The sequence below is a fragment of the Phocoena sinus genome, chromosome 9 (assembly GCF_008692025.1).
Source record: "Phocoena sinus isolate mPhoSin1 chromosome 9, mPhoSin1.pri, whole genome shotgun sequence".
In the NCBI taxonomy this organism is placed as follows: Eukaryota; Metazoa; Chordata; class Mammalia; order Artiodactyla; family Phocoenidae; genus Phocoena; species Phocoena sinus.
Window position 1 is genome coordinate 14,283,935 of NC_045771.1, and position 27,355 is coordinate 14,311,289.

General features: G+C 50.2%; 1 protein-coding gene across 4 annotated transcripts in view; it reads left to right on the forward strand.

Moving 5' to 3' along the window:
- Positions 1-27,355, forward strand: part of HIPK2 (homeodomain interacting protein kinase 2) — a 188,767-nt gene that overhangs the window by 113,771 nt on the left and 47,641 nt on the right. For all 4 annotated transcript variants that reach the window (XM_032642286.1, XM_032642287.1, XM_032642289.1 and 1 more), the window contains exons 3-5: positions 24,390-24,513; positions 24,807-24,926; positions 26,938-27,024. In XM_032642286.1, coding sequence (XP_032498177.1) covers positions 24,390-24,513; positions 24,807-24,926; positions 26,938-27,024 — 331 coding nt within the window. The remainder of the gene's footprint in view (positions 1-24,389; positions 24,514-24,806; positions 24,927-26,937; positions 27,025-27,355) is intronic.

A 27,355-nucleotide genomic window follows, 5' to 3' on the forward strand; every position in this document is an offset into this window, starting at 1 on the left:
ATAAAGGCAAGACAGGAAGGGCAGGAAAGAGATGGAATGCAGCTGTAGCACCACAAGGTTACAGGCTAGGGACCCACCCTTAGAAAGGTGTAGGCCAAGGACAGGGAATAAAGAGAAGACGGGTTCCGACGGGTTCCTACTTCAGAAGCTGTAGGATGACAGGAGGTGGTGACTTGATGATCATTTTAACCGCAGGCCGGGCCTGGGACCCTAGGAGCCCAGGGAAGAGCGTCACTCTAGACTTAGAGAAGCCACAGCCTGGGCTCGGAGCTCTGCCGAGCCCTGGGCTCAGGACCTGGAGAACCTTGCAAAAGGATGGACTTGAAAAGGATTGTTTAAGACTTGCAATAAGTACAGAAAGAACTGAATGCCGTGCAGTTGTGCCCGTGAAAATCTTCAGCTGAGTGAAATGCATACCTGAGTGCAGAGTAGAGAGTTTGGTTTGAATGGCCTGATTGTGATGCAAGTCAGGGAGAATGTGAGGAAAAGGGATGCTCCCAGGAAAGACGTAGGGCAGCGAGGGAAATGTGGACACAGGGGTATAGAAAATGGACTGAGTTCCTTAAGGCGGTGCTCATGAGTAAAGAAAGTCCCTCCTGCCCCCTTGCCCTTGGTGGCAGCAAAGAAACAGGGGCCCTGTTGGTTTTGGTCGACACATGCTGCTGGCCTCACTGAGAAACACATCCACTGGTCGGCATCTCACCTTCTCCAGCCAGGGCTTCAGGGCAGAATGAAGCCCCGCCGCCCTAGACATCCACTGTGTGTAAAGAGTCAGTTTCTCGGGCTTCCCTGGTGGCGCAGTGGTTGAGAGTCCGCATGCCGATACAGGGGACACGGGTTCGTGCCCCGGTCCGGGAGGATCCCACATGCCGTGGAGCGGCTGGGCCCATGAGCCATGGCCGCTGAGCCTACGCGTCCGGAGCCTGTGCTCCGCAACGGGAGAGGCCACAACGGTGAGAGGCCTGCGTACCGCCAAAAAACAAACAAAAAACAAAAAACCGTCAGGTATTTTAGCAACCTACTGGGGTTCTGCCTAAAGAGGACCGCAGAAAGCAGCTGGCCTCATGGGCAGTGGGGATTGGGAATGTACAAAACAAGGTCTTACCCACCTTTGAAACATTTCCCAACTTTGCTGTACCCATCAGAACCCCAGCTGTCCCCTCTCTTTACCCAAGATGAAGTCTTTTATTAGTAAACCAAGTCTATGCTTCCAAAGGCTCACCCCTGTCAAAAAACTTTTAGTATTGGTTTCTAGTCGTGTTGGCATTAGTTAGTTTCTATGAAGAAAATTTTGTTTTTGCCTTCCCATTTTCTCATGGAAATTATTCCATGAAAATAACTTCGTGGGATTGAAAATTCTTGTCTCATCATCCCATAACAGCTTTGTCATTTCTATAGTGTCCACTGAATAATTGAGTGAGTGAGTGAACTAAGCTTACGATTAACAGTCTTTCACGTATATTGACACTCTGTTGACCTTTACCCCAATATATAAGGCGACCAGGTAGGAATTATTCTTAGCATCTTACATTTGAGAAAACTTAGGCTCATAACAATTAAGAGACTCAACCAGGAAAACAAAGTATGTACATGGCAAAGTTGGGTGTAGAACCCAGGTCTCCCGATCCCTGATGCAGAACTTTTAAAGGGAATCTAGAAGAATGATGGCCAGGTGCATGGTGTGAGACAAAATAGGACAACCAGTTGTGTCTTGATGAGCACCTAGTATATAACACTGGGTCCTCTGATGTGGGTGTCCAGGAAAAGAAGATGCCATGGTTTCCCATCAAGAAGCTAACAGCTTAATTGGAGGGATCAGACTGCCACACCTAGAAACAATTAGGTTTAATGGAAGGTGAGTGAAGGGAAAGAAGAAAGTTCTGGAATGCACCAAAAAAGTTCCTGGGGGAAGAAATGAAACTGAATCTTGGGCAGAGATAGGACTGCATAACCATACACCAGCAAGAGTGAGGGTCTAGCAAGCAGGGCCTTCTGGCCAGGGATCCTGTGGGTGCAGGCAGAATGTGCAGGTCCTGTCATATCTAGAGATGAGCTAAAGGTGAGGTCTGAAAGCTCCACAGAGGTCAGGCCCGAGAGTTTGGACCAGTAAAGTGAAAAATTGAGTAAATGAGGTCTGAAGGGACATTTGGGTCAACTCGAGCCACTGTAAACAGTGTGATCATGAGCTGTGATGGCAAAGCAAACATTGTCTAACAGAAGGCTTGGGGCTGATGTAATGCCTCCCGTGGAGAGACCGTGGCAAGGGGGGCAGAGAGCAGTCTGGGGCTCCTGATGGGGCAGAGCCTGGGTGAGGCCTGGAGGGACGGCCAATAAAGGGGGTGGAGCTGAACCCCGAGGATGTTTCAGATTTGAATCGGAGAGGGGAAGGCATTTCAGGTGGAGAAGGCAACACACACAAAAGTATGGAGTAAGAAGGGAAGATTCTGGCCTGACAGAAGAAGTTAGGAATTGAACAGAGAGAGACAGGATGGGATAAAGAGACGGGAATGGCTGCTCAGGGGCTGGGAGGCAATTCGAATTTGGATTGCATGTGATAAGCAAATTGGTTCTGGAGGAAGGAAGTTGGTATGATGAAAGCGGTTCTGGGAAAACAAGTCTGGCAGCATCTTAGATGGGATTGGAAGGGAGAAAGATTAGAGGCAAACCAGCCAGGAGACTCTGTCAGAAACCTGGATAAAGCCACGGGGGGGTTGTGGCACTGAGAAGGAAGAGGAAAAGGTGACTGAGGAACAAAGAAAGCAGAAACTTGCGATTTAAGGGAAGATGCCATGGGCAGAGACGACCTGAGGGTCCTAATTTTGGAAATGAAAAAATAATGGTTCTACTGGGATCAATGGGGCGGTCTGGAAAGGAACCCCATTTCGAAGGGGGAAGGTGATAGTTCAGTTTGAGGCATCCAAATAGAGATACTTCCTTCCGTCTTTGAGAATATGGACCTAGAGGCCGAGAGGTTGGGGCCGGGGATGCACCTGTCTGACAGCCAGTGCCTGACAGTGAACAACAGTGGACCAGTCCCACAGGAGGGTATGGGGGTCCAGAGTGACGAAGAGAGAGAAGGAAGAGGAGGCAGCAAGGGAAAGAGAAGAGCGATGGGAGAAATCTATGGAGAGCCGGCAAAGCACATTCTAAATCTAAATGGACTTCGAAAGAGTTGAAGGTTATCAGGGTCTGTTATCAAAGAGAGGGGAGGCTAAGGGTGGGAACTGAGGAGAAGGCCAGCGGGTCTGCACAGAGGGAGGTCAGGGCTGGTATGAGAGCAGTCTCCCTAGTTTCCTTAGGGTGGGCCTCCCCTGAAATTATCTGCCGGGCTCCAGACTCCCTGCCCCCAGCCTTCTCAGCTCTGACTGGTTCTCTGGAGGCCTGTCAGGAGAATGCGCTTGCTCTAAAATCTTAATCATAAGCTATTAATAGTTATGTTTCTAAACTACAGATCTAATGATACATCTTAAATTGGATGGGTGAGTTACCTGGGCAGAGGAGGAAGGTCGTGTGGGCTCTAGGTCAGTGGGGAGAAGAGGGACGTGCTGAAGAAAGGGAGGGCGGCACAGGCAGCAATGCTAACGAGGAAGAAGGGGGGACTTCCCTGGTGGTCCAGTGGTTAAGACCCCGAGCTTCCACCGCAGGGGGCGCAGGTTCCATCCCTGGTCCGGGAACTAAGATCCCACATGCGGCACAGCACAGCCAAAAATGAAAAGTAAAAGAAAAAAAGGAAGAAGGAGAGAAGGGAAAGGAAAAGAAAGAGGGAGCGAGCACGTCTGAACCCGAAGCAAAAACTTTACAGCCTGGGATGAGGTGCAGCGGCTACAGCAGGAGACAGACGGCTCTGCAGGTCCCTCCTTCCTGCATCTCCGGGAGCCCAGGAACTGGCCGCCACCTCCAGCGGAAGGCCTCTCCCACCTCGTCTCCCCACGAAGCTCTGCTAACCTCCTCTGCACTGCGGCTTATAGCTTAACTGACGGTACATCTTCCCTTTGTTCCAAAGGGAAGATTTACGTTTGCTTCTCGATCATAAATTGCTTCATTTGCTCTTGTCTTCTCAGTACTTCCGTCCGCTGTTTCCCTGGTTTGCATTTATCGTGAAGGTGTTCCCTCAACTAAGCGTGGTTGTTGCCGTTGACTCTGCACTTTGTGGGCACCTGGAATTCAGTCACTTGCTCACAGCCCTCAGCTCCAGCCTTAGACCCTCATTCCCAGGGACGCTTTCTGATCGGAGTGGGTTCCCTCCGCAGTCATACAGCCCTTCATGCAAATGCGTGATCTTCCACTGCTCTGTGTTGCCTGTGCCTGTGTAACTGCGTGTTCAGAAGGAAAGCAGAATTGAATCCTAGAATCATGATGTTGGCGAGGACTTGAGAAATCACCCCATCCCGGTTCCCGCTCACAAGGAACCCTTTCAACGGCTTTTGTTTAACTTATTAAATAAATAGCTTTTCTCTTGATTTAAACTGTTCCCAAAATAAATATTGGGTGGGTGATCCAAGGAGTGGTTTGAGAGTTGATATTACCAAGATTATCGAGACGGGCATGCTTTCTGCAAAAACAGAACTTTGCTGAATTTGTAAGAATCGGAGTCTCGCTTGCTGCCATCCCCTCCGTGGAGACAGCGCTGGTGCTGTCATGGGGTAGGGGGCGGAGGGGGCCAGATGACAGGCTCAATGAAGCCCTAGTCCAGAACAGACCCACCCCTTCCTAAATGCGCGAAGCAGCTCCAAAGATGTTGTGAACGATGTTTACCTTGAAGAGCAGCATTCGTGCAGCAGCCGCTTTTCTGTGTCCCGTACCATTAAGCCCACGTGAACACGGGCCCCGTCAGGTCTCTGCGCCGTTGGGACCCCGTTTCGCCTCTTTGTCACCCGACATGCTGGGCTGCACGTGTGTAAAACTGTCTCGGGTTGTTACAGACGCAGACTTCGGGGCGGGGGGAGCGTGGTTTGCTTCTTCCCTCCCCACCTTTGAGAGGGAAGAAACACTGCCCAGGTGGAAAAGCCTTGCTAACGCGACAGAAAACTTGGCAATGTGCGTCACGTGGGGCCGGGGGTCCTGGGCTGTGCTCCCCAAGGCCATGTGTCTCACTTCCTTTGTCACTTCTCAGCTCTCAGTGGCATCTCCAACAGGAGACCTTGGCCTCCTTCCAAGGTCGGTGTGTCAGGCGTTTATGGTATGTGCTAGGAGCGTGGGAGTCCCATCAGATCTCTAATCCCACCATCCATCTTACAGCGTTTAATAAGTCTCAGTACCACCTTTTCCAGTTACTCATATTTAGAGACAAACACCCTTGTGTCTGTACTTTCTGAGTAAAGGAATCAAAGAATAGCTTATTGTCTTACCTCAGGGCCGGGGCCCCAGAAAGGCAGAGTTAGTGTTTGCTGCCCTGGGGTCTTTTACCCGTTACTCATGCCGGCCTATCCCATCGTGTCCCTTGCTTGTTCTCTTGGACATTCCTTGTGTTCTCCTGCCTCTGCGCCTTCGCTTATAGTTTTCCAATCTGCAGGCCCTCTGCCTTCTCTGGACCCTCTAAAGTCAGCTGAAAGTCTACCCATCCCTAGCAGTCATAGTTAAATCCTACCTTCTTGTGTTCTTCCCAGCCTGGAGTGAATCACTGAAGTCCACTAGAGTGTAAGCCCCGTGAGGGCGAGACCACCTTTTTTGTTTATTGCCAAATACTAAGCGCCCAGGACAGAGCAGATGCTCAGTAAGTTTTGTTGAGTGACAGTGATTGCTCTCTGTAAACTTGGTGGCCATCTGACATATATCCCTTCTGTCTGTATCCATCCTTCTCTACATGTCGACCAGATGCTAAGCTTCTTGAGAACAGAATCCATGACTTCGTATCACCCTGTAGCAGGGTCTGGAACACGCTGGGAGCTCAGTAAATACTGATGATTGCATTTACGACGTAATCGCTGAGCGTGGGGCGGGGTAGGGGTGGGGAGGCAGGCAGAGTGTCTTTCTCTTGCTCTTACATAAAACCACCCTGAGCAGCTTTCTAAGCCAGTCCAAGGGCCCCTGTCCTCCCGCCCAGCACTTGAGTGTTTAAGAAGGACATTCTTAAGAGCATGATGTTAACATTGCATTCCTCTTCCGGTAAATTAGCGAAGGACTGTATAGAATTGTTCAAGAATCAGCTATCCAGGGGTTGGCTAGTTGACTCCTGAGTAAGCCACTCTGAAAACTGATTATAATCCTATTTCAAATGGAGAGTTGGGCGAGGGCCAACAAAGGGTATATTATTTTATCTTGTAGGAGGGAAGAATCCGGCAGATAGTCACTGAGTTATGGCGCCAGAGCCTTCCTTTCTTCTGTTATTGTAAATTATTGTTACAGTAGAAAGCCAGGTCAGCAGAGTGAGACTCCAGCATCACACTTCCTCTCAGCTGAGGTCTTATATAATGGAGACTTTCATAAACACACACTGTATACACTTCACGTGGGATCCTTTTTAAAGTTCATGCTGTTCAGTGTAAAGTGTGATAATTGTTTTATATTCCTTCTAAGTTCTAAAGTGTCCCTTGCTTCTGGGGTAGCTGTTGACTAAACCTTCTTTGTTTAATCAAAGAAAACTAGTTTTATACCACTCAAAAGTCCCCAGTATATAGCTAAAAACAATCATTTTGCTTAGCTACCCCATTTGTCTTGCCTCTCGCCTCTTTCTTAAGGGCTGCAAACTCACATGCCTGTAGGGCCAGGCGGGGCAAGTCAGCGAAGGTCAGTGAGCAGTGAGGGCGCAGCAGGGGGCACACCTGGGTGCCATTTAAGGGGGCAGCGCTACTTGGCCCAAGCTGATGGCTGCCAAGCACAGACATGTAGCCCTGAGTTGGCAAAGCTTTGGATTTTCAAGAGAAGCTGGAAATCTAGATTTTTAGGAGATTTCACTTGATTTCTAAATGTTAATAACTAATTCCAAAAAAATTTTTAACTCTTTACAGGCCAGACAGTTTATGTGTCTGTGTCAGATGCTTCCTATGGGGATAGCAGTTTGCAACCTTTGCTCTATCCCTCAGGCCTTCCTGCCTTTGGGCACTTGAAGGTCCTTCTTGGGCATCACTTTCATCGTGCCACCTACCTTTTTAAGAGGGTGATCGGGGCTTCCCTGGTGGCGCAGTGATTGAGAGTCCGCCTGCCGATGCAGGGGATACGGGTTCGTGCCCCGGTCCGGGAAGATCCCACATGCCGCGGAGCGGCTGGGCCCATGAGCCATGGCTGCTGAGCCTGCGCGTCCGGAGCCTGTGCTCCGCAACGGGAGAGGCCACAACAGTGAGAGGCCCGTGTACCGCAAAAAAAAAAAAAAAAAAAGAGGGTGATCGTTGATTGACATCCAGGGTGTCTGTCCCTGCAGGGAAGGGACCAGGTGGAGCGTCAAGTACAGCATTGGGCACCAGGCAGATGCTCAGCTGAGGCTTGTCAAATGAACAAGTCTCAAGCTTCTTTTGCCTGATCCCTCCTCTCTTAGAGGTATGGTCACATGTGGGTGTTAGTTATTTACCGTTGCATAACACACGACCTCACAATTCATTGGCTTAAAACAATAATAAACATGTATTATTTCACAGTGTCTGTAGGCCTGGAATTTGGGAGCAACTTGGCTGGACAGTTCTGCTCACGTTCTCTCGTAAGGTTGCAGTCCAATTCTCAGCTGGGGCTGCAGTCGTCTGAGGACTTGCCTGGGCTGGAGGATCTTCCACGGTGGCTCTTTGTCATGGCTGGCAAGCTGGTGCTGGTGGTTGGCAGGAAGCCTCAGTTCCTTGCCGCGTGGGTTTCTCCATAAGATTGCTTGAGCGTCCTCACAACGTGGCCGCTGGCTTCTCCCGGAGTGAATGATCCAAGAGAGAGCAAGGTGGCAGCTGCAACATCTCTTATAACCTAGTCTCAGAAGTCACATGTTATCACTTCTGCAGTATTCTGTGGGTTACACACATTTGCCCTGTTCATGTGGGAGGGGATTCACTGATGAATACCAGGAGGTAAGGATCACTAGGGGCCATCTTGGAAGCTGTCTGTCACAGCCGTGCTCACAATAGTCACTAAATCCTTTTTAAACAAATGATCAAACACTGAGAGTAGTGTTTGATCTCCCAAAAAAACCTAAGGGAATAATATTTATGTCCTAGTGATTTGTCCCTAATATTCATCTCATTTACTACTGTGTTCTTGAGATCAACCTCAGAAATTAAATATCCTATTTTTCATAGCCCATCTCAAAACTGTCATCCCTGAATGTGTCAAAAATCACTTTTTAAAAGTAGATTTAAAAATTCTACCTGTATCACCTCTTAGAGTGATAGACTCAGGTGTACCATTTGCTTTTCAAGGAAGCCCTTTCAATTATTGCTTCCCTCTGTCTGCTTCGTGGGGTTTCCTTGTTCTCGTATTCTCTCGGTTGCCAGAGATGACACTTCTCTACTGAGCCTAATGGTTTTTTTAAGATTTGAAAGGAAAATCCCCAAGAAGTAGTGTCCTGAACAAAGAATAGTACCCTCTTTGATGTATTAATAGCATTTGTGAAGACAAATAGCCCCCTGAGATTCCCTGGGGCCCTCTGAATTGGTAGGAGAGGGGTGCCAGTTATCAGAGGGTCAGAAAGAGAGAGGAGTGACCTCAGTTCCTGCCACAGGATCTATTTCAGGTACCCCCTGTGCAACTCCCCACCCCGACTCCAACCGCAGGACCAAGTGGGAGCTGCTACTGCTTCCAAACATACACACACACACACACACACAGAGTCTCTCTCTCTCTGCACCTTTCCTCTGTGGGAGCTGCCGCTACTTCCAAACATAGACACACACACGTGCTGCACCTTGCCTTTGCCTCCTTTAAGACCACCCTAAATACTCATTTTAACCATATTTCGCCTGAATACAAATGTTCAGGGGGAAGGAAGAGTGCCCCACTGTGATTTCCCCTAGGAAAATCCCCGCTGGTAGCTAGTGCTTATTTGTTCAATAAACAAAACCTTAGGCTAGGAGCTGAAGGGGAGCACAAGGCGAGTCCACGCGTGCGCACTATGCGCGGGGCTCAGGGGCATGGAGGGGGCAGCGTTTGCCTGCGCACCTGGGGGAGGGGCCTACTCCGCCCCGCCCCGTCCCATCCACTCCGCCTTAGCAGTGGTCACCGAGAAGAGTGCTGCTAAATGGAAATGACATGCATAATTCATAAGGCCGTGATGGCGTGCCATCTGTGGAAAGCGGGGTGGTAGTTACAGAATTGAGAAATGAGGCTGCAGGCGGGTAAGTAACCTTTCTAGGTTAGAGGCTGCTGTGATAGATGGCCTGCATTGTTCTCTTTCTGACCTTTTTCTGAACTTCCCCTTAGAAGAACAGAGGAAATGCAGTTCTGCCTTTTCCCGTATTGTTTTTGAATAATACCTTCAGATGCCAGCTTTTAGCGTTTGCGTTCTTCCATTTGGGGTTTTGCTTTCCTGACCCGCCCCCTCCCCCCCCCCCCCCCCCCGCCTCGGGTCCCCCCCTACTCCGTCCCCGCCCCGCCCCGTGCTTTGCAGCTTCCCATAGTAAAATCTAGTCACTACTTCATCCCGGTATTAATGATAAATACAGAGGCTACACATGTGTTTGTCCATATTGAACACTGTGTACAGGGAAAAAATACCCCTGCAGCATCCTTTCCCCACCTCTGCCCCCTGCCTTTCCCTCCCAAAGCTGGCTCCCCCAGCCAAGCAAGACAGACCTGCGAGTGGCCCTCGGGGATGATGCAGATGGGCCGGTGAGAAATGTGTGGGACGTGGCCTCTCAGTAGGAGGGATGACGGAACCGATGATGGACCGGAAGCCCCAGCTTGCAGAATAGACTCATTTTCACCAGATGTTAAGGTGCATATGCAGGAATGAGACTCATCTAAACTACTGAGGCAATCGCAGAGGAAAAAAAAACATAACTAGGCTGGGGAATGTGTGCCATTATTTCTTTCATCAACCTTTCCTCTCTGCAACCCGAAATATTTGGTGTTGTACACTCCACACTTCCTCCACTGGTATTGATTTCCTGGTCTGAACTGTGAGTCCCTGGCAATGGCCCGTAACTTTGGGCTCTATGATCATCTGAAGCCTATCAGCCTCTGTAAAGTCAGGGGACCCCAGAAGAGAGAGGAAGGAAGACATCTGTTTGATTTTCACGCAAGTAAGCGTCGTTAAAGAGTCAGGCAGAATTGTTCCACTTAGCCTCAAAGTTGAATCTAGAGTTGAATCTTTGGGGTATTTGGTGTTGTTTTGTTTCTTGAAAAACAGACCCTTTTTGAGGCTGAATGAAAAGGAACTAGACAGTTCTGTGTCAGAGGCTTTCAAACCGGAGGGGATGGAATTTGGTTAGTTCCATTTAGTTGGTTAATGCTGATTGAACACCTGCTGTGTGCAGAGCACCACTGGGCTGCAAGGCAGCTCAGCACTTCCGCAGGAGGCAAATATAGGCTCTCGCTTCTCAAGGAACTTTTGATCTCATGGGGGAATCCAGGGCAAGCCTAAATGTGTACGTACAAAAACCTACTTACACAGCTGACACTCTACAGAGGCGCGAGTGTGACAAGCAGCCGCTCGGTTACTTTAAATGATTTTTCACAATTTTTATTCTTTGACAAAAAAAAGAACCCAAAAAAACCGAGCTCTTCATACCAAGGATGACTGCCGTTCTTTCAAACATCCATTTAATTGCTTGTGGTTTTTTTAGTTGTATTTTTTAAAATCTCCCTGGCTGCCTCTTCTCTTCCCATCTCCATTTGCTATTCCTTTCCTCAATTCCAGATAAATAGTTTCTCCTTTTCTGCCACCATTCCTCTGCTGACATATCTTTTAAGGATACAAACTTCCTGTGTCAAGCTTCTCCCACTAAAAATAAATAAAGCTGTATGGGTTTCTCTTCGGATTTCTCCATGGAAATCCCCACTGTCAGAGAAGTACTAGAAAGGGCTTGCTTGTTCCCTACCCCTTCTCTTTCCTTAAACATAAACACATACATCCATAAATACATAAACAACAAATAGTAGGAAGTCCCCGTGTTTACTTCTTTCTCAGACCATCACTTCCGTTCAGCACGCATCTGTATGTTGAGCGTTTACTACGTCTTGCGTGGGGCTTGTGGTAGGAAAAAGAGTGAGCCCGGCGCTTCTCCCAGCCTGTGAGTGTGAAGCGTGACTGTCCATATCTGTGGAGAGCTCACCCCACAGCACCTGTGCCAGGTATACGGATGAACAATGAACAATCCACTGCCTCAAGATGCCTCCAGTCCAGCTGAGAAGCTGCCAAAAGAGTTTTCTCGTTTTAAGAAATAATTATCAGGGCAGGGATGAGTGAAAGACGGAATCGTCAGGAGACAGATGTGGGACACAGAATAGGAGCGAGCCTCAGGGCAGAGCTCTGGAGAAAGCAGGATTCGAGTTGGAAACCTTGCGGTCCAGAGGAGTGCTTTCCAAGGAGGCAGACTCGGGGTGGCAGTGGAGGAGGCGGGGGATGCCTGAGGGTGTCCAGGGCCTCGTCCTGACCGCTCTGGCGAGTCTGCAGGGTTCTGCCCTGTTTCCTCCCGTGCTCCCAGCAGGTCAGTTCCTCCCTCCCTCTCGAGTCCTTTCTTCCCTTCCTTTTACTCCCCCTCTTGAGCCCCAGCTGATTGGCGTGCGGCGCCCTGATTCCACACGCGGGTTAGCTCCCTCGGCTGGAGTGGGGTTCGGTGCTCGAGAGAGCAAGGTGAACATTTTCATCTCTTTTGCTGGAGGCTGCTCCATTCCAGAGGCAAGATCCGAGTCTCATCCCTTGGATCACAAAGAAGCCTCCTTGTTATGATGAGAAAAACAGTTTCTGGGTAGATGAGCAGTGGTGTCCTCGTCTGCGAGGACAGCCGCCTCCCCTTCCACCGACAGAAACGTCTGCCGGGCTCTAGTCTGCAGTGTGCTGTGGATCTGCCACCATGAGGTCCTGGGCTGTCCCCCGTGGGCTCCGTCCCTCGGTCCCGCAGGAGCCGAAGGTCCAGGGGCCTCTCAGAGGGTGTGTCCGCTGCTCTCCGGCAGCCCCTGATGTCAGCTGCAAAGAACCAGCTTCGTTTTTCCTCCGTGACCCAAGCAAGCACAAGAAAGCAAGCTTGAGTTTCGTTTTGTTTTGTTTTCCAGTTCCTTTAGGAAGAGGTGAATATTGGAAGGTTTTCCCTAAATCAGCTGCCCTTGGTTGGAGACCCGGGATGTATGCCCACTTTGTTTGGCGAAACTCTCCCGTCCTAACTCCTGCCGGAACCGACAACCAGCCGCCACGGGTGCGGCCTCCTTGAACTGACCGTGGCGGGTCCTAACAGACCGTGGTTAAGTCCACTCTGCAGCATGTCCTGCTGTAGAATTGGGTGAAGGATGTGTCCTCAGCCCTCTTCTGCCCGCCTGGTCTCCTGGCAAAGCCAGAACGGTGTGCACGTCCCCAAGGGAGCAAAGCCAGCCTCGCCTTCCCCTGCTCGCGCCTGTCCGCTTGGAGATGGGTCGCATCCTGCTCTTTGTGGGCCAGAACCTACTCAGTCGGCCAGGATGGCCCCTGACTTTAGTCGAAAACTTGCTTAGGTAGCATGTCAGCTGGCATTGGCCCTTCTTTCTCTGTAATTCTATACGAACAGCGCAGTATCGGGAGGGAAGCCTTCTCTGAGGAAATGGGAATATCCCTGCAGCTGCAGGGGAAATTCACCCCCCAGCGTGTGTTCAGCATCTTTACTCAGTGGATTCCTTTTCCTGTCTCAGGTTTCGGCGCCCGCTCTCTCCATTGGTAGTTCTCCAGTCAGTGACGCCAAATGCATCTCCCTTTCAGAGAAGGAACAGGTTTGTGTCTTCAGGCCTTGTCTTCCTTACCCCCATCCATCAGCCATAAAGAACGCCTCGTGATTTAGCCCCACGAGCCACAGGATCAGCTGGTGCTGTAGGAAAGGAAATAACCTGAGGATGAGCCTTGTCTTTGGTACCGTTCGCTTGCTGAGAGCTGGGCGCTCAGGGGCCTCTATGCAGGGCAGGCCCAGGGACCCCCGGGAGGACAGCATCCGGATTCTCCAGCCTTGTGCTGGTTCAACCCTTCCCCCGACAAACGTTTCTGAGTACTCCCTACAGAGCCAGTCGAAGCTAAATGTCAACCAATGGGAAGTTTTACATTTAAATGGTTACTTTGCACATAGGTAAGTAATAGTACCTTCTTAGTGAGCTTTGAATTCACTGACTCAAAGGTGTGAAGGAGGCCCGCCTGCCTTCCTTCCCGGCCTGGTGTCCCACTTTCACTCCACTGGGGGTGACACATCACCACTCTGAATAAAGTGGAGGGGCTGCATCTACACCTGGTCCACGGGAATTGAAATTCCAAATTCCCTCCTAGCGCAGAGAAAAGAGGAGTGGCCTCGGCAAGACAAGGGTGACAGTGTGACAACATGGGTTAGGCCTTCCTGGTATCAGCATGCTTCCCAGGGAAGCTCTAAACGCACGGTTTTAACCCTCAGCTTCAGTCAGCAGACTAGCAACAAAGCAGAAGAAACAGTCAACCAAAGGAACTAACAGGAACGTCTGAGGTTTTGTCTCCTTCCTCTCCCTCAGCCGGCCGCCCCGGGCCTTTGTGCTGAGCCCGTTACTGCAAAGCCGGGAGAAGGCAGAGCCCGGCGGAGGCGTGCGGTCTGCACCTCCATGTACGTCACCACTGCGTGCGGACAGGGGACAGTGTACGGGAGGGGCTTTGTGATGCCAACCGCGTCTCTCTACCCGGCTGGGAGTGACACCGGGCGTTGCCTTCTGATTAAGTCATGGAGCTATATGTCTTTGCTCTGTGCACTTCTTGGTATGTGTGTTATCTTTCACAATCAAAGTGGTTTTTTTTTTAACTTTATAAGAACCTGGAGCAGGACATGTGTAACATGAATCATTATGTGTCGATAGTGCGAACCTGAGATTCCATTTCCCTGGCTGACAGGTGCTTCCATGTTCTTTGGCCAAAAGTATGAGTATAAAACCTGATAACAGGGCTTCCCTGGTGGCACAGTGGTTGAGAGTCCACCTGCCAACGCAGGGGACACGGGTTCATGCCCTGGTCAGGGAGGATCCCGCATGCCGCGGAGCGGCTGGGCCCGTGAGCCATGGCCGCTGAGCCTGCGCGTCCAGAGCCTGTGCTCCGCAACGGGAGAGGCCACGACAGTGAGAGGCCTGCGTACCGCAAAAAAAAAAAAAAAAAAAAAAAAGCCCTGATAGCATTATAGTCCTCTGGGGTGTTGGAAAGCAAGATCCAGCTTTCTCCAGCAATCCTTGGCTTCATGGTAAAAGCCCCAGAGACCAGACTGGGAGATACAGGGCTTGGGACGGACCAAGTAGACACAGCACAGTGATATGTGTCAAGAGGATAAGGAAGGCCAGGGCAGTGTGCATGTCTTTGAAATGACCCATTGTGGAGTCCAAGGCGTTCTTCCTATGAACATTTCTTACTGAGGTTTACAAGGAATTAGAGGCTGACATCAGATTATCCTCCAGATTCCTGGGAACTGGTTTCCAGTTCACACCAGCATCATTTAGAAGCCTTTGGAGATTTTAGTCATTTGAGTTCTAGATCCAACCTTTTTTTCTGGTATGTAATCAAGAAGGTTAGATTTTGGCCCTGCACTTTGCAGCGTTGGAGCAGTGCTGGGAACCAAGGGTCGGCACAGGGGTGGGCGATGGGAGTGGAGAGATACATACGTTTCTTTAGGGCACACCAGGAAAGTCTTCTTCCGAGCCAGGATGTTCATTGCTAATCCAAATCCAAAAAACTTCCACTCTGATTGTAACATTGTACTGAAAATGGTCAGTTGAATCAAGGAAGCTCACTTCCTTTGGGAGGCTGTCCCAGTATGGCGTGAGAATGACGTCAACACCACAGCCAAACCCACAATCAACCGAAGTTGATTTTATATATATATATATATGTGTATATATATATATATATATATATATATATATATATATATATATATATAAAAAATCAACTTTCCATATGGATGTGATGCTTCATTCTGATGTCTTGAGCATTTCTGTTGGTGAGAGCTGGAGATATTCAATTACAGCAGAATCACCAGTGAGGGTGTTGAATCCTCATCAGCTCACACACAGTTTTATGGATATCAACAGTGGCCCCAAGGTAGAGCTTCTAGAACCTCTCTGCAGCAATTCTGTTGCATATGTAACATCAAGCTGGGACCACCACAGGCACGAGTGGGGTGTCTTTCCTGGCTTTCCTTCTAGAGTCAGAGCCATGGTACCGTCAGATGACATGCCATCCTCAGCTTATTACAGGGCTGAAATACTCTTCTGTGGGGTGTGTCTGGAGCTCTTAGGGTGCACAGTGTTTGGCTAGGCCGTTGGTAATAAGGACAGTCTCCGTATTACCTTGGCTCAGTGCAGGCTCACACAACAAGGGGGCTCCTGGTCAACCATACCCTGTGTTTTGTCCCTGGAGCTCCGTCTCTGAGTTCCTTTGTCTTTCACCTCATCTTTCTAGCACCCCAAAGACAGAGCTGTTTCTTTCATATCTCCTGTTCACCAAGGAAGCTGTGTCTTTTTCAAAATCAAGTCCCAGGTTGACCTTAGATTAGCCAGGCCTCTGTTGCTATGTTGATCTCCACTTGGACCTTTCTGGATCCCCCAGACATGGTATGAACCCATGCTGTCTTCCATGCAGATCCTTTGGGCTTTGGGGTCCAATTTCTCTAAAATAGCCTCCTCGTAGCCCTCAGATTTCTGCCGTTTCTCGGGTCCTGTGTTGCTCTGATGTAATCCTTTGCCTTCTACTCCGGGTCACCAGCTCAAATAGTGGCTCTGAGAGCATGTCAGCATTTCCAAGTCTCCTTATTTTTGTGGTGGAAACATAGGATTTAACAACCCATCTGAAATACAGTTTTACATTTTGATTGCTTCTGCCCTAGCCATACCGAGGTTACCTTCAATCTACATATATTTGTGGGAACAGGCTTTTTTCACTGCAGTTCAGTTCAAGTACACCTTATAATATCAGTGAGTATGAAATACCATGGGCTAACAAAGTGTCTTGCTTCCAAGGAGTTCAAACTGCCTTATAATTCTACCGACCATAATTTATCTTCACAAGCTGCTGTAGAGGCAAGAAAAAAAAAAAAAGGCAAGATTAATAATCACATTTTATAGATGGTGAAATAAAAACTCGGAGAAATTGAGTAACATTTTTCCAGAAATGCACAGTTCTTCCTGTGCTCTCTGATTAGTGTTGCAGATTTATTGCCCAAGCTGGGAGTGGCCATGAACCTTGCACTTGTTTTATTAGTGTGCTGTGTGGTTGATGGAGACATGGACTTGGCCGGGGGGAGGTTGGGTGAGGAAGAGACTGTACCGTGAAAGGCAATGCAGACTTAGAGCTGTGCTTCCCGGTAGGAGGAAGGGGGTGGGCTGCGGATGGGCAGTTTTCTTTCTAAAGCTAAATGGTAGCGACTTAGTTGTTGGTCATATTAATCTTTGTACCTTTTTCATATAAATAAATGAAGCAAAAATGTTTAATGCGTATGCTTCAATATACTTAAACAGTTTTCCTAATGTCCCAACTTATAAGGAGGAAATGGACCTTAAAAATGAGGGAAAGGGATGCTCTTTATTTAACTGCTGTCGCGTGGACTTAGACACGTTATAGACAAGTGATGTGCTATCTGTTGATTGCCTGCTCCATGCCAGGCCCTGGGCTAGGTGCTTCCTGTGATGCTGTTTCGTTTCATCCTCCTACCAACGTCAGGAGATCGGTATACAGTCACAACCTAATGGCACTGGATTATTCTACCTGTGAACATGGGATCTTGCATGTTTCCTCTCAACTCGGGTGGTGTCCACATCTCTGTTGGGGGTCATTCCCCTATAGGGTCACAGGATCTGGACATCTGGGAATGCCGTATCAGCCATGTACACTGTCAGGAGAGCCAATGGAGTGAAATATCGAAGCTTAACCATTGGTGTGTCGAAAATGACAGTTGTCCATTCTCTTTCTATAGAAAAGTAGAATTTTCCACGTCTTGCTATGGGAATGTTGGAAAGGAACAGTCTCTCTCTTTCTTAGGTGCAAATTTTGTCTGACACTTCATGTATGTTTAAAGTATTTTTGATGTTCCAGAATAGCACCGAAGAGCCTCTGTAAGAGGATTCCACGGGCTGGTGAGTGAAGGATGAGTCACTGACAGGACCTGGGCGATTCTGAGCCCAGAGGGAAAGGCCATTTCCCAAGCCAGCCATCCTATCTGCTGCGGAGCCGAACGGAGAACAGAAACGGCCCCCATGCAAGAAACTGGAATGTGATTTTTTTTTTTTTAAGCATGTAAACTTTGAAGCAGAAAGGCCAAGTAGTCTGTCTTTTGTCATAGGAGGTGTTGCCAAGGAGAAGGTGCCAGCTTCAGGGAAAATTGGCACCTGCTGAGGGTGTGGGGTTGAAACAGAAAGATGCACTCCTTCTACAGATGTATAGTGAGCACCTACATGCCCCAGGCGCTGTGCTAGGCGCTGGAGGTATAGCAGCGACATGGGCGAGAAGCCAGGGAGGGACGTGCACTCACCCTGCCCTGTACCTGGAGGCCACCCCACCTGTCCACTTCTCCTGAGAAGCGCCCTGGGCTTTGCCTCTCCTCCCCGCAGTACCCCCTCTTTCGTGTGCCGGGCGCGCGTTTTGTGTTAGCCGTAGGCCCGCTGTTGCCTCTGACTAGATGGTGAACTCCTAGAGGAGCCACAGGGTCTGGCTTCTGATCTTCAGCACCCAGCACGGTGCCTGGCATATAGTAGGTGCTTAGGAAAATGGCAGTTGAATTGTTCCGCTAAGTGAGTGAATGAGTGACGCTAAATTCTGGCATGGAATAACCCTTGGTAAGAATGGTTTCTTCTTCACTGAAGACTAAGCGCACCTTCGCAACCATCAAACGTGCTTCAGGTGTGCTAAACAAAAAGAAACAGATTTTAGACTTGACTTTGAACATCCAGGAGCTCAGAGCCTTATGGACCAACAGAACAGGGGCCAGGCATCTGCCAGGCCACAGCAGAAGGGTCTTCATTCCCCAAGGATTACTGAGGGGCCAGAGAAGTGCCTTCCTTACCCGAGGGCTGATGGCCTGGGTTTTGAGCAGATTATTATGGAGCATCTGCTGTGTGCCAGACTGAGGATCAAAACACACGAGACAGGGCTTCCTTGGTGGCACAGTGGTTGAGAGTCCGCCTGCCGATGCAGGGGACGTGGGTTCGTGCCCCAGTCCGGGAAGATCCCACGTGCCGCGGAGCGGCTGGGCCCGTGAGCCATGGCCGCTGAGCCTGCGCGTCCGGAGCCTGTGCTCCGCAACGGGAGAGGCCACAGCAGTGAGAGGCCCGCGTATCGCAAAAAAAAAAAACAAAAACAAAAAAAAAAACACACACACGAGACACAGACTCTGCTCTTGGGAAGGTTTAGTAGAGGGCAGACACAAGGACGTATATCTACAGTAGTAGGTGGTCAGTTAATATTTATTGGACCGATCTGGTGGTTCGTGTCGATATGTTCATCACGTGGTCCACCAGCACAGAAAACAGGGTGTGTTTGAGTGAGGAAGGAGGTGGGGAGGGGACAGGCTATATCAGAAATATGACCAATGTGTCATGCATGCAGAGAAAAGGACACAGCCTTTGAATGAGGGGGAGTTTCGGGGTAAATTGGAAAAGGTTGAAATCCAAGGCAGGAGACCAGTAGGGAGTTACAAGAGAGGCCTGGATTGCATAGGGCACCAGCAAGCCCGCAGCTGTGGAGGTGAGAAGGGATGGGCCTTTGCAGCCCTGTGGTCCTGACCCTATATTCTCCTGGTGCCACCTCCAGCCCCCCCACTACCTTCGCTGGCTTTTTTGCTGTAATTCGTGAGCCACCTACAGGTCCTCCGTCCCTCGGTGCCAGCCGCGCCATGAGTGCCGTGCTTGGCTGAGCAGGGCCTCGTGCCCACGCCTGTCTCTGGGCCTCCACTCCTGCGGGTCCCGCCCGCACAGAGGCCCGCTCTTTCCCGGGCGAAAGCCTCGTGCCCAGGCTTCCATCCTTTGTGAAGATTTGCCCCTTCCATCCTCCTTTGTTTTGTGCTGCCTTAGAACCTTCCATCTGAATCACGTAATTTAGCACTTCCTTATATTTAATAAAGGTTTATTCAGTCAACAAATCCTTACTGATTGACTGGCTACTAAATACCAGGGACTGTGCTGCCCCTGTGGGCTGAGCAGGGGAGACAGACAGTAAGCAGGTTATTGGGCAAGTGCTGTAAAGTGACATTTATGGCACCGTAGACAGAGACTCACTGGTGCCGAGGGATGCCTGTCTGTGGCGGTGACGATTAGGCGGAGGTTTGACGGCTGAGAAGGAAGCCACCACCTGAGAGCCAGCGGAGAGAGCATCTGAGGCAGAAGCGACGACACTGCGTGAAGGCTCTGGGTCCAGAAACTGAGAAACGAAGCTGGTTAGTCTGGAGCTTATTGAACTTGGACAGTGCCAAGCTGGGCAGGGCCCGGCCGAGGAGGTCTCCGTGGGCCTGGAGGGCATGGAGACCTCATCCTAAGTGTGGCAGGGAGCCTCTGAAGGGCTTCAGGCCGAGGGACGTGTGACCTGTCCAGCCAGTAGAGACTGGACAGGAGGAAGGGGTGACGAAGTGGAAAGACCAGATAGGAAGCTCCAGGTGAGATGGGTGGCCAGGGCCAGAGCAGTGGCAGTGGGAATGGAGAATCAGGGGCCAATTTGAGAGGTACTTCGGAGCTGCCATATTGATGGATTGGGTGGTGAGGATGGAGAGGGAGAGAGAGGAATCAAAGGTCAATTCCAGGTTTCCAACATGAGTAACAGCGGGGTGGGGTGGTAATTCCATTTAGTGAAACAAGGACAGAGGGAGGAATTATTTAAGGGGTCGGGGGCGGAGTGCAGAAGAGAAGAGTTCCCTTTCAAACGTAGTAAGTTTCAGATGATTGTGAGATATTCCGGTGGAGATGCCAGGCCATCAGAAACATAAAGCTGAGGCTTCCCCAGTGGCGCAGTGGTTGAGAGTCCGCTTGGGAGTCCGCCTGCTGATGCAGGGGATGTGAGTTCATGCCCCGGTCCAGGAAGATCCCACATGCCGCGGAACAGCTGGGCCTGTGAGCCCTGGCCGCTGAGCCTGCGCGTCCGGAGCCTGTGCTCCGCAACGGGAGAGGCCACGACAGTGAGAGGCCCGCGTATCGCAAAAAAAAAAAAAAAGAAAAAGAAACATAAAGCTGGAGCTGACAAAAGTCCAAGATGGAGATAGACATTTGGAAATACACAAAATGGGATTTAAACCTGTAAGAATGGATACAATGACTATCTCAGTTTCCTAGCACTGCAGAAACGAGTACCACAAAATGCATGACTCAGAATAACAGATATTTATTCTCTCACAGTTCTGGAAGCTAGGAGTCGAAAATCAAGGTGTCAGCAAGGCTGTGCTCCCTCTGAAGCCCATAGGGGAGGATGCTTCTTGCCTTTTCTGGCTTCTGCTGGCTCCTGGCATTCCTTGGCTTGCAGCAGCATCACTCCAATCTCCGCCTGCATCTTCACATGGCCATCTTCCCTCTGTATCTGTGTCCAAACTTCCCTCTTCTTCTAAGGACACCAGTCACATTGGATTAAGGATCCACCCTACCCCGGGATGACATCATCTTAACTAATCTGTAATGACCGCGTTCCCAAAGAAGGGCACATTTTGAGGTAGCAAGGGGTTGGGACTTCAACATGTCTTTTAGGGACACAATTCAACCCATAAGAGTTACCTAGAAAAACAATGAAAAGGGAGAAGAGAAGGGGTCCTAGGGCTTTGCCATCAGGTAGCAGCTGGATAAAGGAAGACAAGCCATGAGCAGAGGGGCAGGACAAATGCGGCAGTGCGTGGTGTTGTGAAAACCAAGACTGCGTGTTTCAAAACAAGACAGAACGGTCAACTGCGTGGAAGAAATGCGGCTCTCGGGTTCCAGAGCTTACAAGCTGACCAGGGGATGTGACGTGGTCCCTGCTGGTCTCAGCGAGCTCTGCAATTGAGTGGAGCGGAGGGGAAAGTTCAGTTAGAGGAGGGAGGGAAGGTGCATGAGGCAAAGCAGTGGAAGCTACCGGAGATGACTCTTTAGAGATTCAGCTTTCGAAGGAGAACAGAGAATTAAGGCAACAGCTGCGGGAGCTGAAGGGATTAGGAGAGGTTTGGTTTTGGGTTTGGCGTGTTTTGTCCTTGCGTTCTGCTTGATTTTTGTGTGTGTGTGTGTGGTACGCGGGCCTCTCACTGTTGTGGCCTCTCCCGTTGCAGAGCACAGGCTCCAGACGCGCAGGCTCAGCGGCCATGGCCCACGGGCCCAGCCGCTCCGCGGCATGTGGGATCCTCCTGGACCGGGGCACGAACCCGTGTCCCTTGCATCAGCAGGCGGACTCTCAACCACTGCGCCACCAGGGAAGCCCTGCTTGATTTTTTAAAACGGGAGATGCTGGAACAAGTTTGTGTGTTTGGATTAGCTCTGTTTTCATATCTCTCTGTGTGTGTGTGTGTGTGTGTGTGTGTGTGTGTGTGTGTTGTGTACGTTTTGTGCTCGACCTCACTTGACGTGTGCTTTAGTGCTGCCTTCCCAGCATTGGGGCCCAATGGACAGGGCTGCGCCCTCTGTTTCTTTTGTCTCCCGGCCGCCCTGCCTGACGCTCAAGCATTTTTGTTCACTATGGTCACGGCAAGAGAAATCCTCTGCTGTAGACGTCGCGGTACCACGAATCGCCGCTGTTCCCTTTTCCGATGGAGAATGGACTGAACAATTTTCTCAGGCCCTGTCCGTGTAACGTCCGCTGACAGAGTCCACGTCTAGTGTTTCTCTCCAAAGAACATTGCTGGAGCGCCCTTTGCGCGACAGTCTTACTTGTTGGATTCTGCTAGGCAGAACATCAGGGAACAGAATCTGGGAGATGGATTTCCAGAGGTTCCCAGTGACCTGCTTAGGGGCATGGGGACCAGTTGATTAACCTGATCGGAAGGGCAGCCCCATGGTCACATCCAGAGACTCCCCATGGAACAGCAGCCGCCTGTTCCTAAGACCCAACCTGGAGACTGGAGTGTCCAGGCTGCAAAGGGCAAGGGGACAGGTCACAGGAAGAGGGGACAGAGGTGCCGAGATGCTTGATCCTGAGGCAGCAGTGGCTGCCACAGGAGGGGCTTCTCAGGACCAGACCAGAATACCTCTCCCAGGGAGAGGAGGCAGGTGGACACATCTGACTCTAGAACAGAGGGGGCAGAAAGCAAAGCAGTTTCTGACACATATGTAGGAAAAGCACGTTCTCTCTATAATGTTCTTTTCAAATATTCCCTTCTTTCCTAAAAGATGTGTTTTTTTAAATAAACCAAAACCACCTCTGAAGAGATTGCATTACCAGAGGCAACCTGCAACAATTTGGTCGGTTACACACAATGATCGGGGGGGCTCCAGAAGCCCTGGTGTGGGGCGGCAGCGCTGGACAGTGACCTAGGCCAGTTGTGGGATCGGAGGCCCCATGACACAGGACAGTCCAGCAGTGATGTGTCATAAAACCGTCCCCAGGGCGTCAGTGCCAGAGGGCGAGAGCAGCCTCCCATATTCACACGGACCGTCAGCTACTAGGCTTGGAGGAGAAAAAGACCAAAGACAGGGCGAAGTACCAGGCAAACCCTGGCAGCTGAAGATGCCCAGCAGTGAGGGGATGGGCGCAGGGCAGACCCATCAAGCAGCAGCTCGCTCCCCCCACCCTCCGCAGCAACTCCCTTCTCCCGAGCCTGGGGAGACCCAGCCTTGGGCCTCAGGACAGGCACTCTTGCCTCCCAGATCGTGACTGTGGAGCTCTGGAAGCACCGGCGGCAGTGCTGACTCTCCAGCTCCAAGGAAGTGAAGAAACTCCTTTTTACACCTGAAAAGTCAAAAGACTTGGTAGCAAGACACTTTGGTTCTTGTTTTTTGTTTTTTTTCAGTACCATGATGTAGAGAAAAAGAAGATTCGCAATGAGAGCAAATTTAAAGGAGCAGGTGGGGAGATGCTTTTTAAGCAGGGAAAATTCAGCTTGAAGCTCCAAGTGGAGGTGTCTCTGACGCCTCCTCCCTTGCCACCCCCCGCCTCTCGTGCTAGCTGGGCGAAGATAACGTAGGCAGAGAAAGGTCTCCCCGCTCCCTGCACTCCGCTCCAGGCTGCTGAAAGGGTGGAGAGTAGCATCTTCCTGTATGGCTTAATCAAGGGGACAGTTGAGAGAGAAAACAGAAGTTGGGCTAATGTATCAGCAGAGTGCCTCGAGCCATGTTTTTTTAAAAAACATAAACTGGGGCTTCCCTGGTGGCGCAGTGGTTGGGAGTCTGCCTGCCGATGCAGGGGACACGGGTTCGTGCCCCGGTCTGGGAGGATCCCACATGCCGCGGAGCGGCTGGGCCCGTGAGCCATGGCCGCTGGGCCTGCGCGTCCGGAGCCTGTCCTCCGCAACGGGAGGGGCCACAGCAGTGAGAGGCCCGCGTAACGCATAAAAAAAAAAAAAAAAAAAAAAAAAAAAACATAAACTGGGTTCGTATCTCATACTCTGAATGTGGTTTTCTCCAAAATGTACCCCTAGCAATCATGACCAATTCCTAGAAAAGAAGAGGTACTCTGTGGTCTTTGGTTTTGATTACCAACTGCATGTGAAATTTTCTCTTTGGGTTTAGGTGATTTCCTTTAGAAGTTCCAGCATGTAACCTGGTTTATCATGTGAAGGAACATAACTTCTACAGTTAGGAAAGGGTTTCTAATGGAATTCTGATCGATACCCAAACTAGGTACGCGAACAGAGTTCTATAATTGTCATAGTAGAGAACTTTTTAGAAGCTAATGAAAAAAAACAGTGTTTCCTTGGGAAAGTGATACAAACTCCTAAGGATTGTTGGCATAAACAGATATTGGATGTAATCCCATTCTGGGTGGAGGCCACCTGTTTTATATATATTACTGAAAATAGAATACCTGTACTTAAGAATTCCTTTGTAAAAACTGGGCACTCTAAAGGTTGGTTTCCCGAGTTTTCAGCTACAAAACATAATTCCCCAAGTGTCTCTGAAATGATACTTAGCTCATCTGGCTGGAGTGTAATGGTAATGAAGTCAATAGCTGTGGTTCCCTGGGGGTCTGTTCTAGAGCCACAGACCTACCCTTCTTCCCAGCCAGTCATTCAGCCAGGCTCCCTGCTGATGGGCAGGGCCAAGTCAAAGGGTGGAGGGGTCATTTCAGTCCAGCACGAGAATGACAGGCCCTTCAGGGGGTCAATAATGGTACCTCGGGTTTGAAAGACTGGATTTTATGTAGAATTCTTGAGGAAATACCTGCCTGCATTTCCAAATTGCTGATGATTTTTTTTTCCACTCTTCCTTTCCAGGGCCCCTGAGATCATCCTTGGTTTACCATTTTGTGAGGCAATTGATATGTGGTCCCTGGGCTGCGTCATTGCAGAGCTCTTCCTGGGCTGGCCGCTGTATCCAGGAGCTTCAGAGTACGATCAGGTGGGTCTGGAGAGCACAGGTGTGCACAGCAAGCCCTCATTCTTCATCTGGATTGGCACCTCATTTATAACCTGACGTACGGATGGGGCTACGCGGTGTTACGTTGTCTCCCGAACCTTGCTTCCTTTCGCCTAGCTTTTCTTTCTTTATTCCTCTTTCTTTCCCCTTTTCCTTTGATAACTTCTCTCTCTCCCTATAAAATTGTTGTTTTTCTCCAAGACACTAGAGCCATCAGTGTACCACATGTATGATGACAGGAAAAGCCCTGACCTCATTCTCATCTTTTCTTGCAGATTCGGTATATTTCACAAACACAGGGTTTGCCAGCAGAATATTTATTAAGCGCAGGAACAAAGACAACTAGGTTTTTCAACCGTGACACAGACTCGCCATATCCTCTGTGGAGGCTGAAGGTAGGAAGAGCGTCCCCTCCAACACCCAGCACGCAGGGAAGAAGGTCCCATCGGTGGGGAGCCTTTGACAGCGGCGCATTGGTCCTGGACCTGATTGTGATTCGGCCACGGGGGAGGCGCGACTGTGGTTGATACATGGTGTGGATGAATCTGAATGTTCAGAAAGCACCACTTGGGCTTCCCTGGTGGCACAGTGGTTAGGAGTCTGCCTGCCGGTGCAGGGGACGCGGGTTCGTGCCCCGGTCCGGGAAGATCCCACATGCCGCGGAGCACCTGGGCCCGTGAGCCATGGCCGCTGAGCCTGCGCGTCCGGAGCCTGTGCTCCGCAGCGGGAGAGGCCACAACAGTGAGAGGCCCGTGTACCAAAAAACACCACTTTGTTTGACCTGCTGCCTTTTGCGGCTCAAACTCTGATCTCTAAACTCCTGAGATTTAATCCAGTAAATCTTAATGACCTGTCTGGTTGGTTACTAGACAGAGAAATGAACCACCCCCTGCCCTCAAGGAGCTCCCAGTCCAGAGGGAGCCTGAACCTGTGTGGCAAGCCCTGCCTCCCTGCCGTGACCAGCGCTCTGTTCCCGGCAGGAACAGAGCGTGGCGTGGCAGGCCGGAGGAGGGAGCCTTTAATCCCGCTGTGGCAGAGGGTCGGGGAGGAGCATTCGAGCCGGGCCCTAAAGGATGAAGAGGGCCTTCCAGGCAGAGGAAGCAGCCTAAGCCACACAGCGTACGAAGGCTCCGGGGAGGGGTCTGCTGGTCCCGGCCAGCAGGTGGTGGAGCGCACCGTTGCACACCGTAAACTCTGGTGGTTTGACTTTAACAGAAACGTATTTTGCTTTCACTTTGATCTGTGCCTAGTAATTAAAATTAATGTTTTTTTCCTGGGAAGAAGAAAATAATACAAGTCTTAAGTGTGTTTTGTGTTCATTTTAGGAGTTTCTTTTTTTGCAAGAGTGTGGGGTGGGTGTTTTTTTTGACAGAAACCACGCTATATTCTAATACATTTAAAGATAATGTGTGGCCAATGGTGGCAAAAGACTTTGAAAAGAGATCTGGAAGCTAAACAAGGATCCTAGGCTATTGACGGGAGGCTGGCATTTGGCCCCTGTGAGGGTGAGCAGCTCAAGGTCAGGTCCGGTGAAAAAGAGTCCCGGTGGGGAGGAGGCCGAGGCCGGGCAGGGGCAGGGTTCACTTCTACGTCCTAGTTAAGAGCCTCAAGCCCACTTGGCCAGCTGTTCCCAGATCGAAGCCTGGATCGTAGCAGCTCCAGGTGTGCTGTCCTTGAGTGAGATCTGAAGGATTAATTACCTGTGATCCATGAATGAGTCCCCAAATCCATAGTAATTGGAAACAGCAGCTTCCTAGACTGAGGCCAGTTCGGGAACTGGGTGTGTGCGCCCCGGGCCCAGGCGGAGGGGACACACAGAACAGACTCCGGAGCCAGCTGCCATTCACTGGCCCTGGGACCTTGGCAGGCCCCTCAAGCTTTCTGTTCCCGTTTCTCCCTCTGGAAAATGGCCTGGCACCTGCCCTCCGTAAGATGGTTGTGAAGGGCGTTACATGAGTTCACGTGCTTTAGAATAGCGCCTGGCACATAGGGAGAGCTCTATGTATACGAGTTTGATACATTAAATTAACATTTTAAAGCAAGTGGAAAAAGAGCTTCTGCTTTTCCACATATGGAACCTGACCTTATTCCTTAAACTTAGGGGAGAATGTAGGTCTTATCAGGGTTGTGGCATATCTTGCTCATCTGGGGATCCTCCAGACCTGACTCAGAGCAGGCCCCCAACAGGTGTTCATGGGAAGGAAGGAAGGAAGGAGGAGGGATGAGTTAGTGTGGAGGCCGAAGAGAGGAAGGAATTCGTACGCAGGTCACTTTAAGAAGAATCCTAGTCTCCTTCTCTGAAAGGTGGGAAAAGACCCTCTGGGAGAAGCAGAAGCTGGCAGGTTTGAGTCACAGTGACTAGGAAATAATTCATATTACCAATGGGCTTTTGCCTCTCTTGACCAGACACCAGATGACCATGAAGCAGAGACGGGGATTAAGTCAAAAGAAGCAAGGAAGTACATTTTCAACTGTTTAGATGATATGGCCCAGGTAAGCTCCGTGGGTGAGTATGCAGTGTTAGCCCTTTAAAAACCAAGCACAGCAAGACTTCTGCGAGAGCAATTAATATAGGATGGTGGGTAGAAATCCACATTACTCAACTGTGGTGGTTGACCTTGACCTTAAACAATGATATGCCAGCCTTAGGAAGAATACCATTGGGTTTGTGGAACATTTTTAAAACCTTACACCAGGGCTCCCCTGGTGGCGCAGCGGTTGAGAATCCACCTGCCAATGCAGGGGACACGGGTTCAAGCCTTGGTCTGGGAGGATCCCACATGCCGCAGAGCAGCTAAGCCCGGCGCCACAACTACTGAGCCTT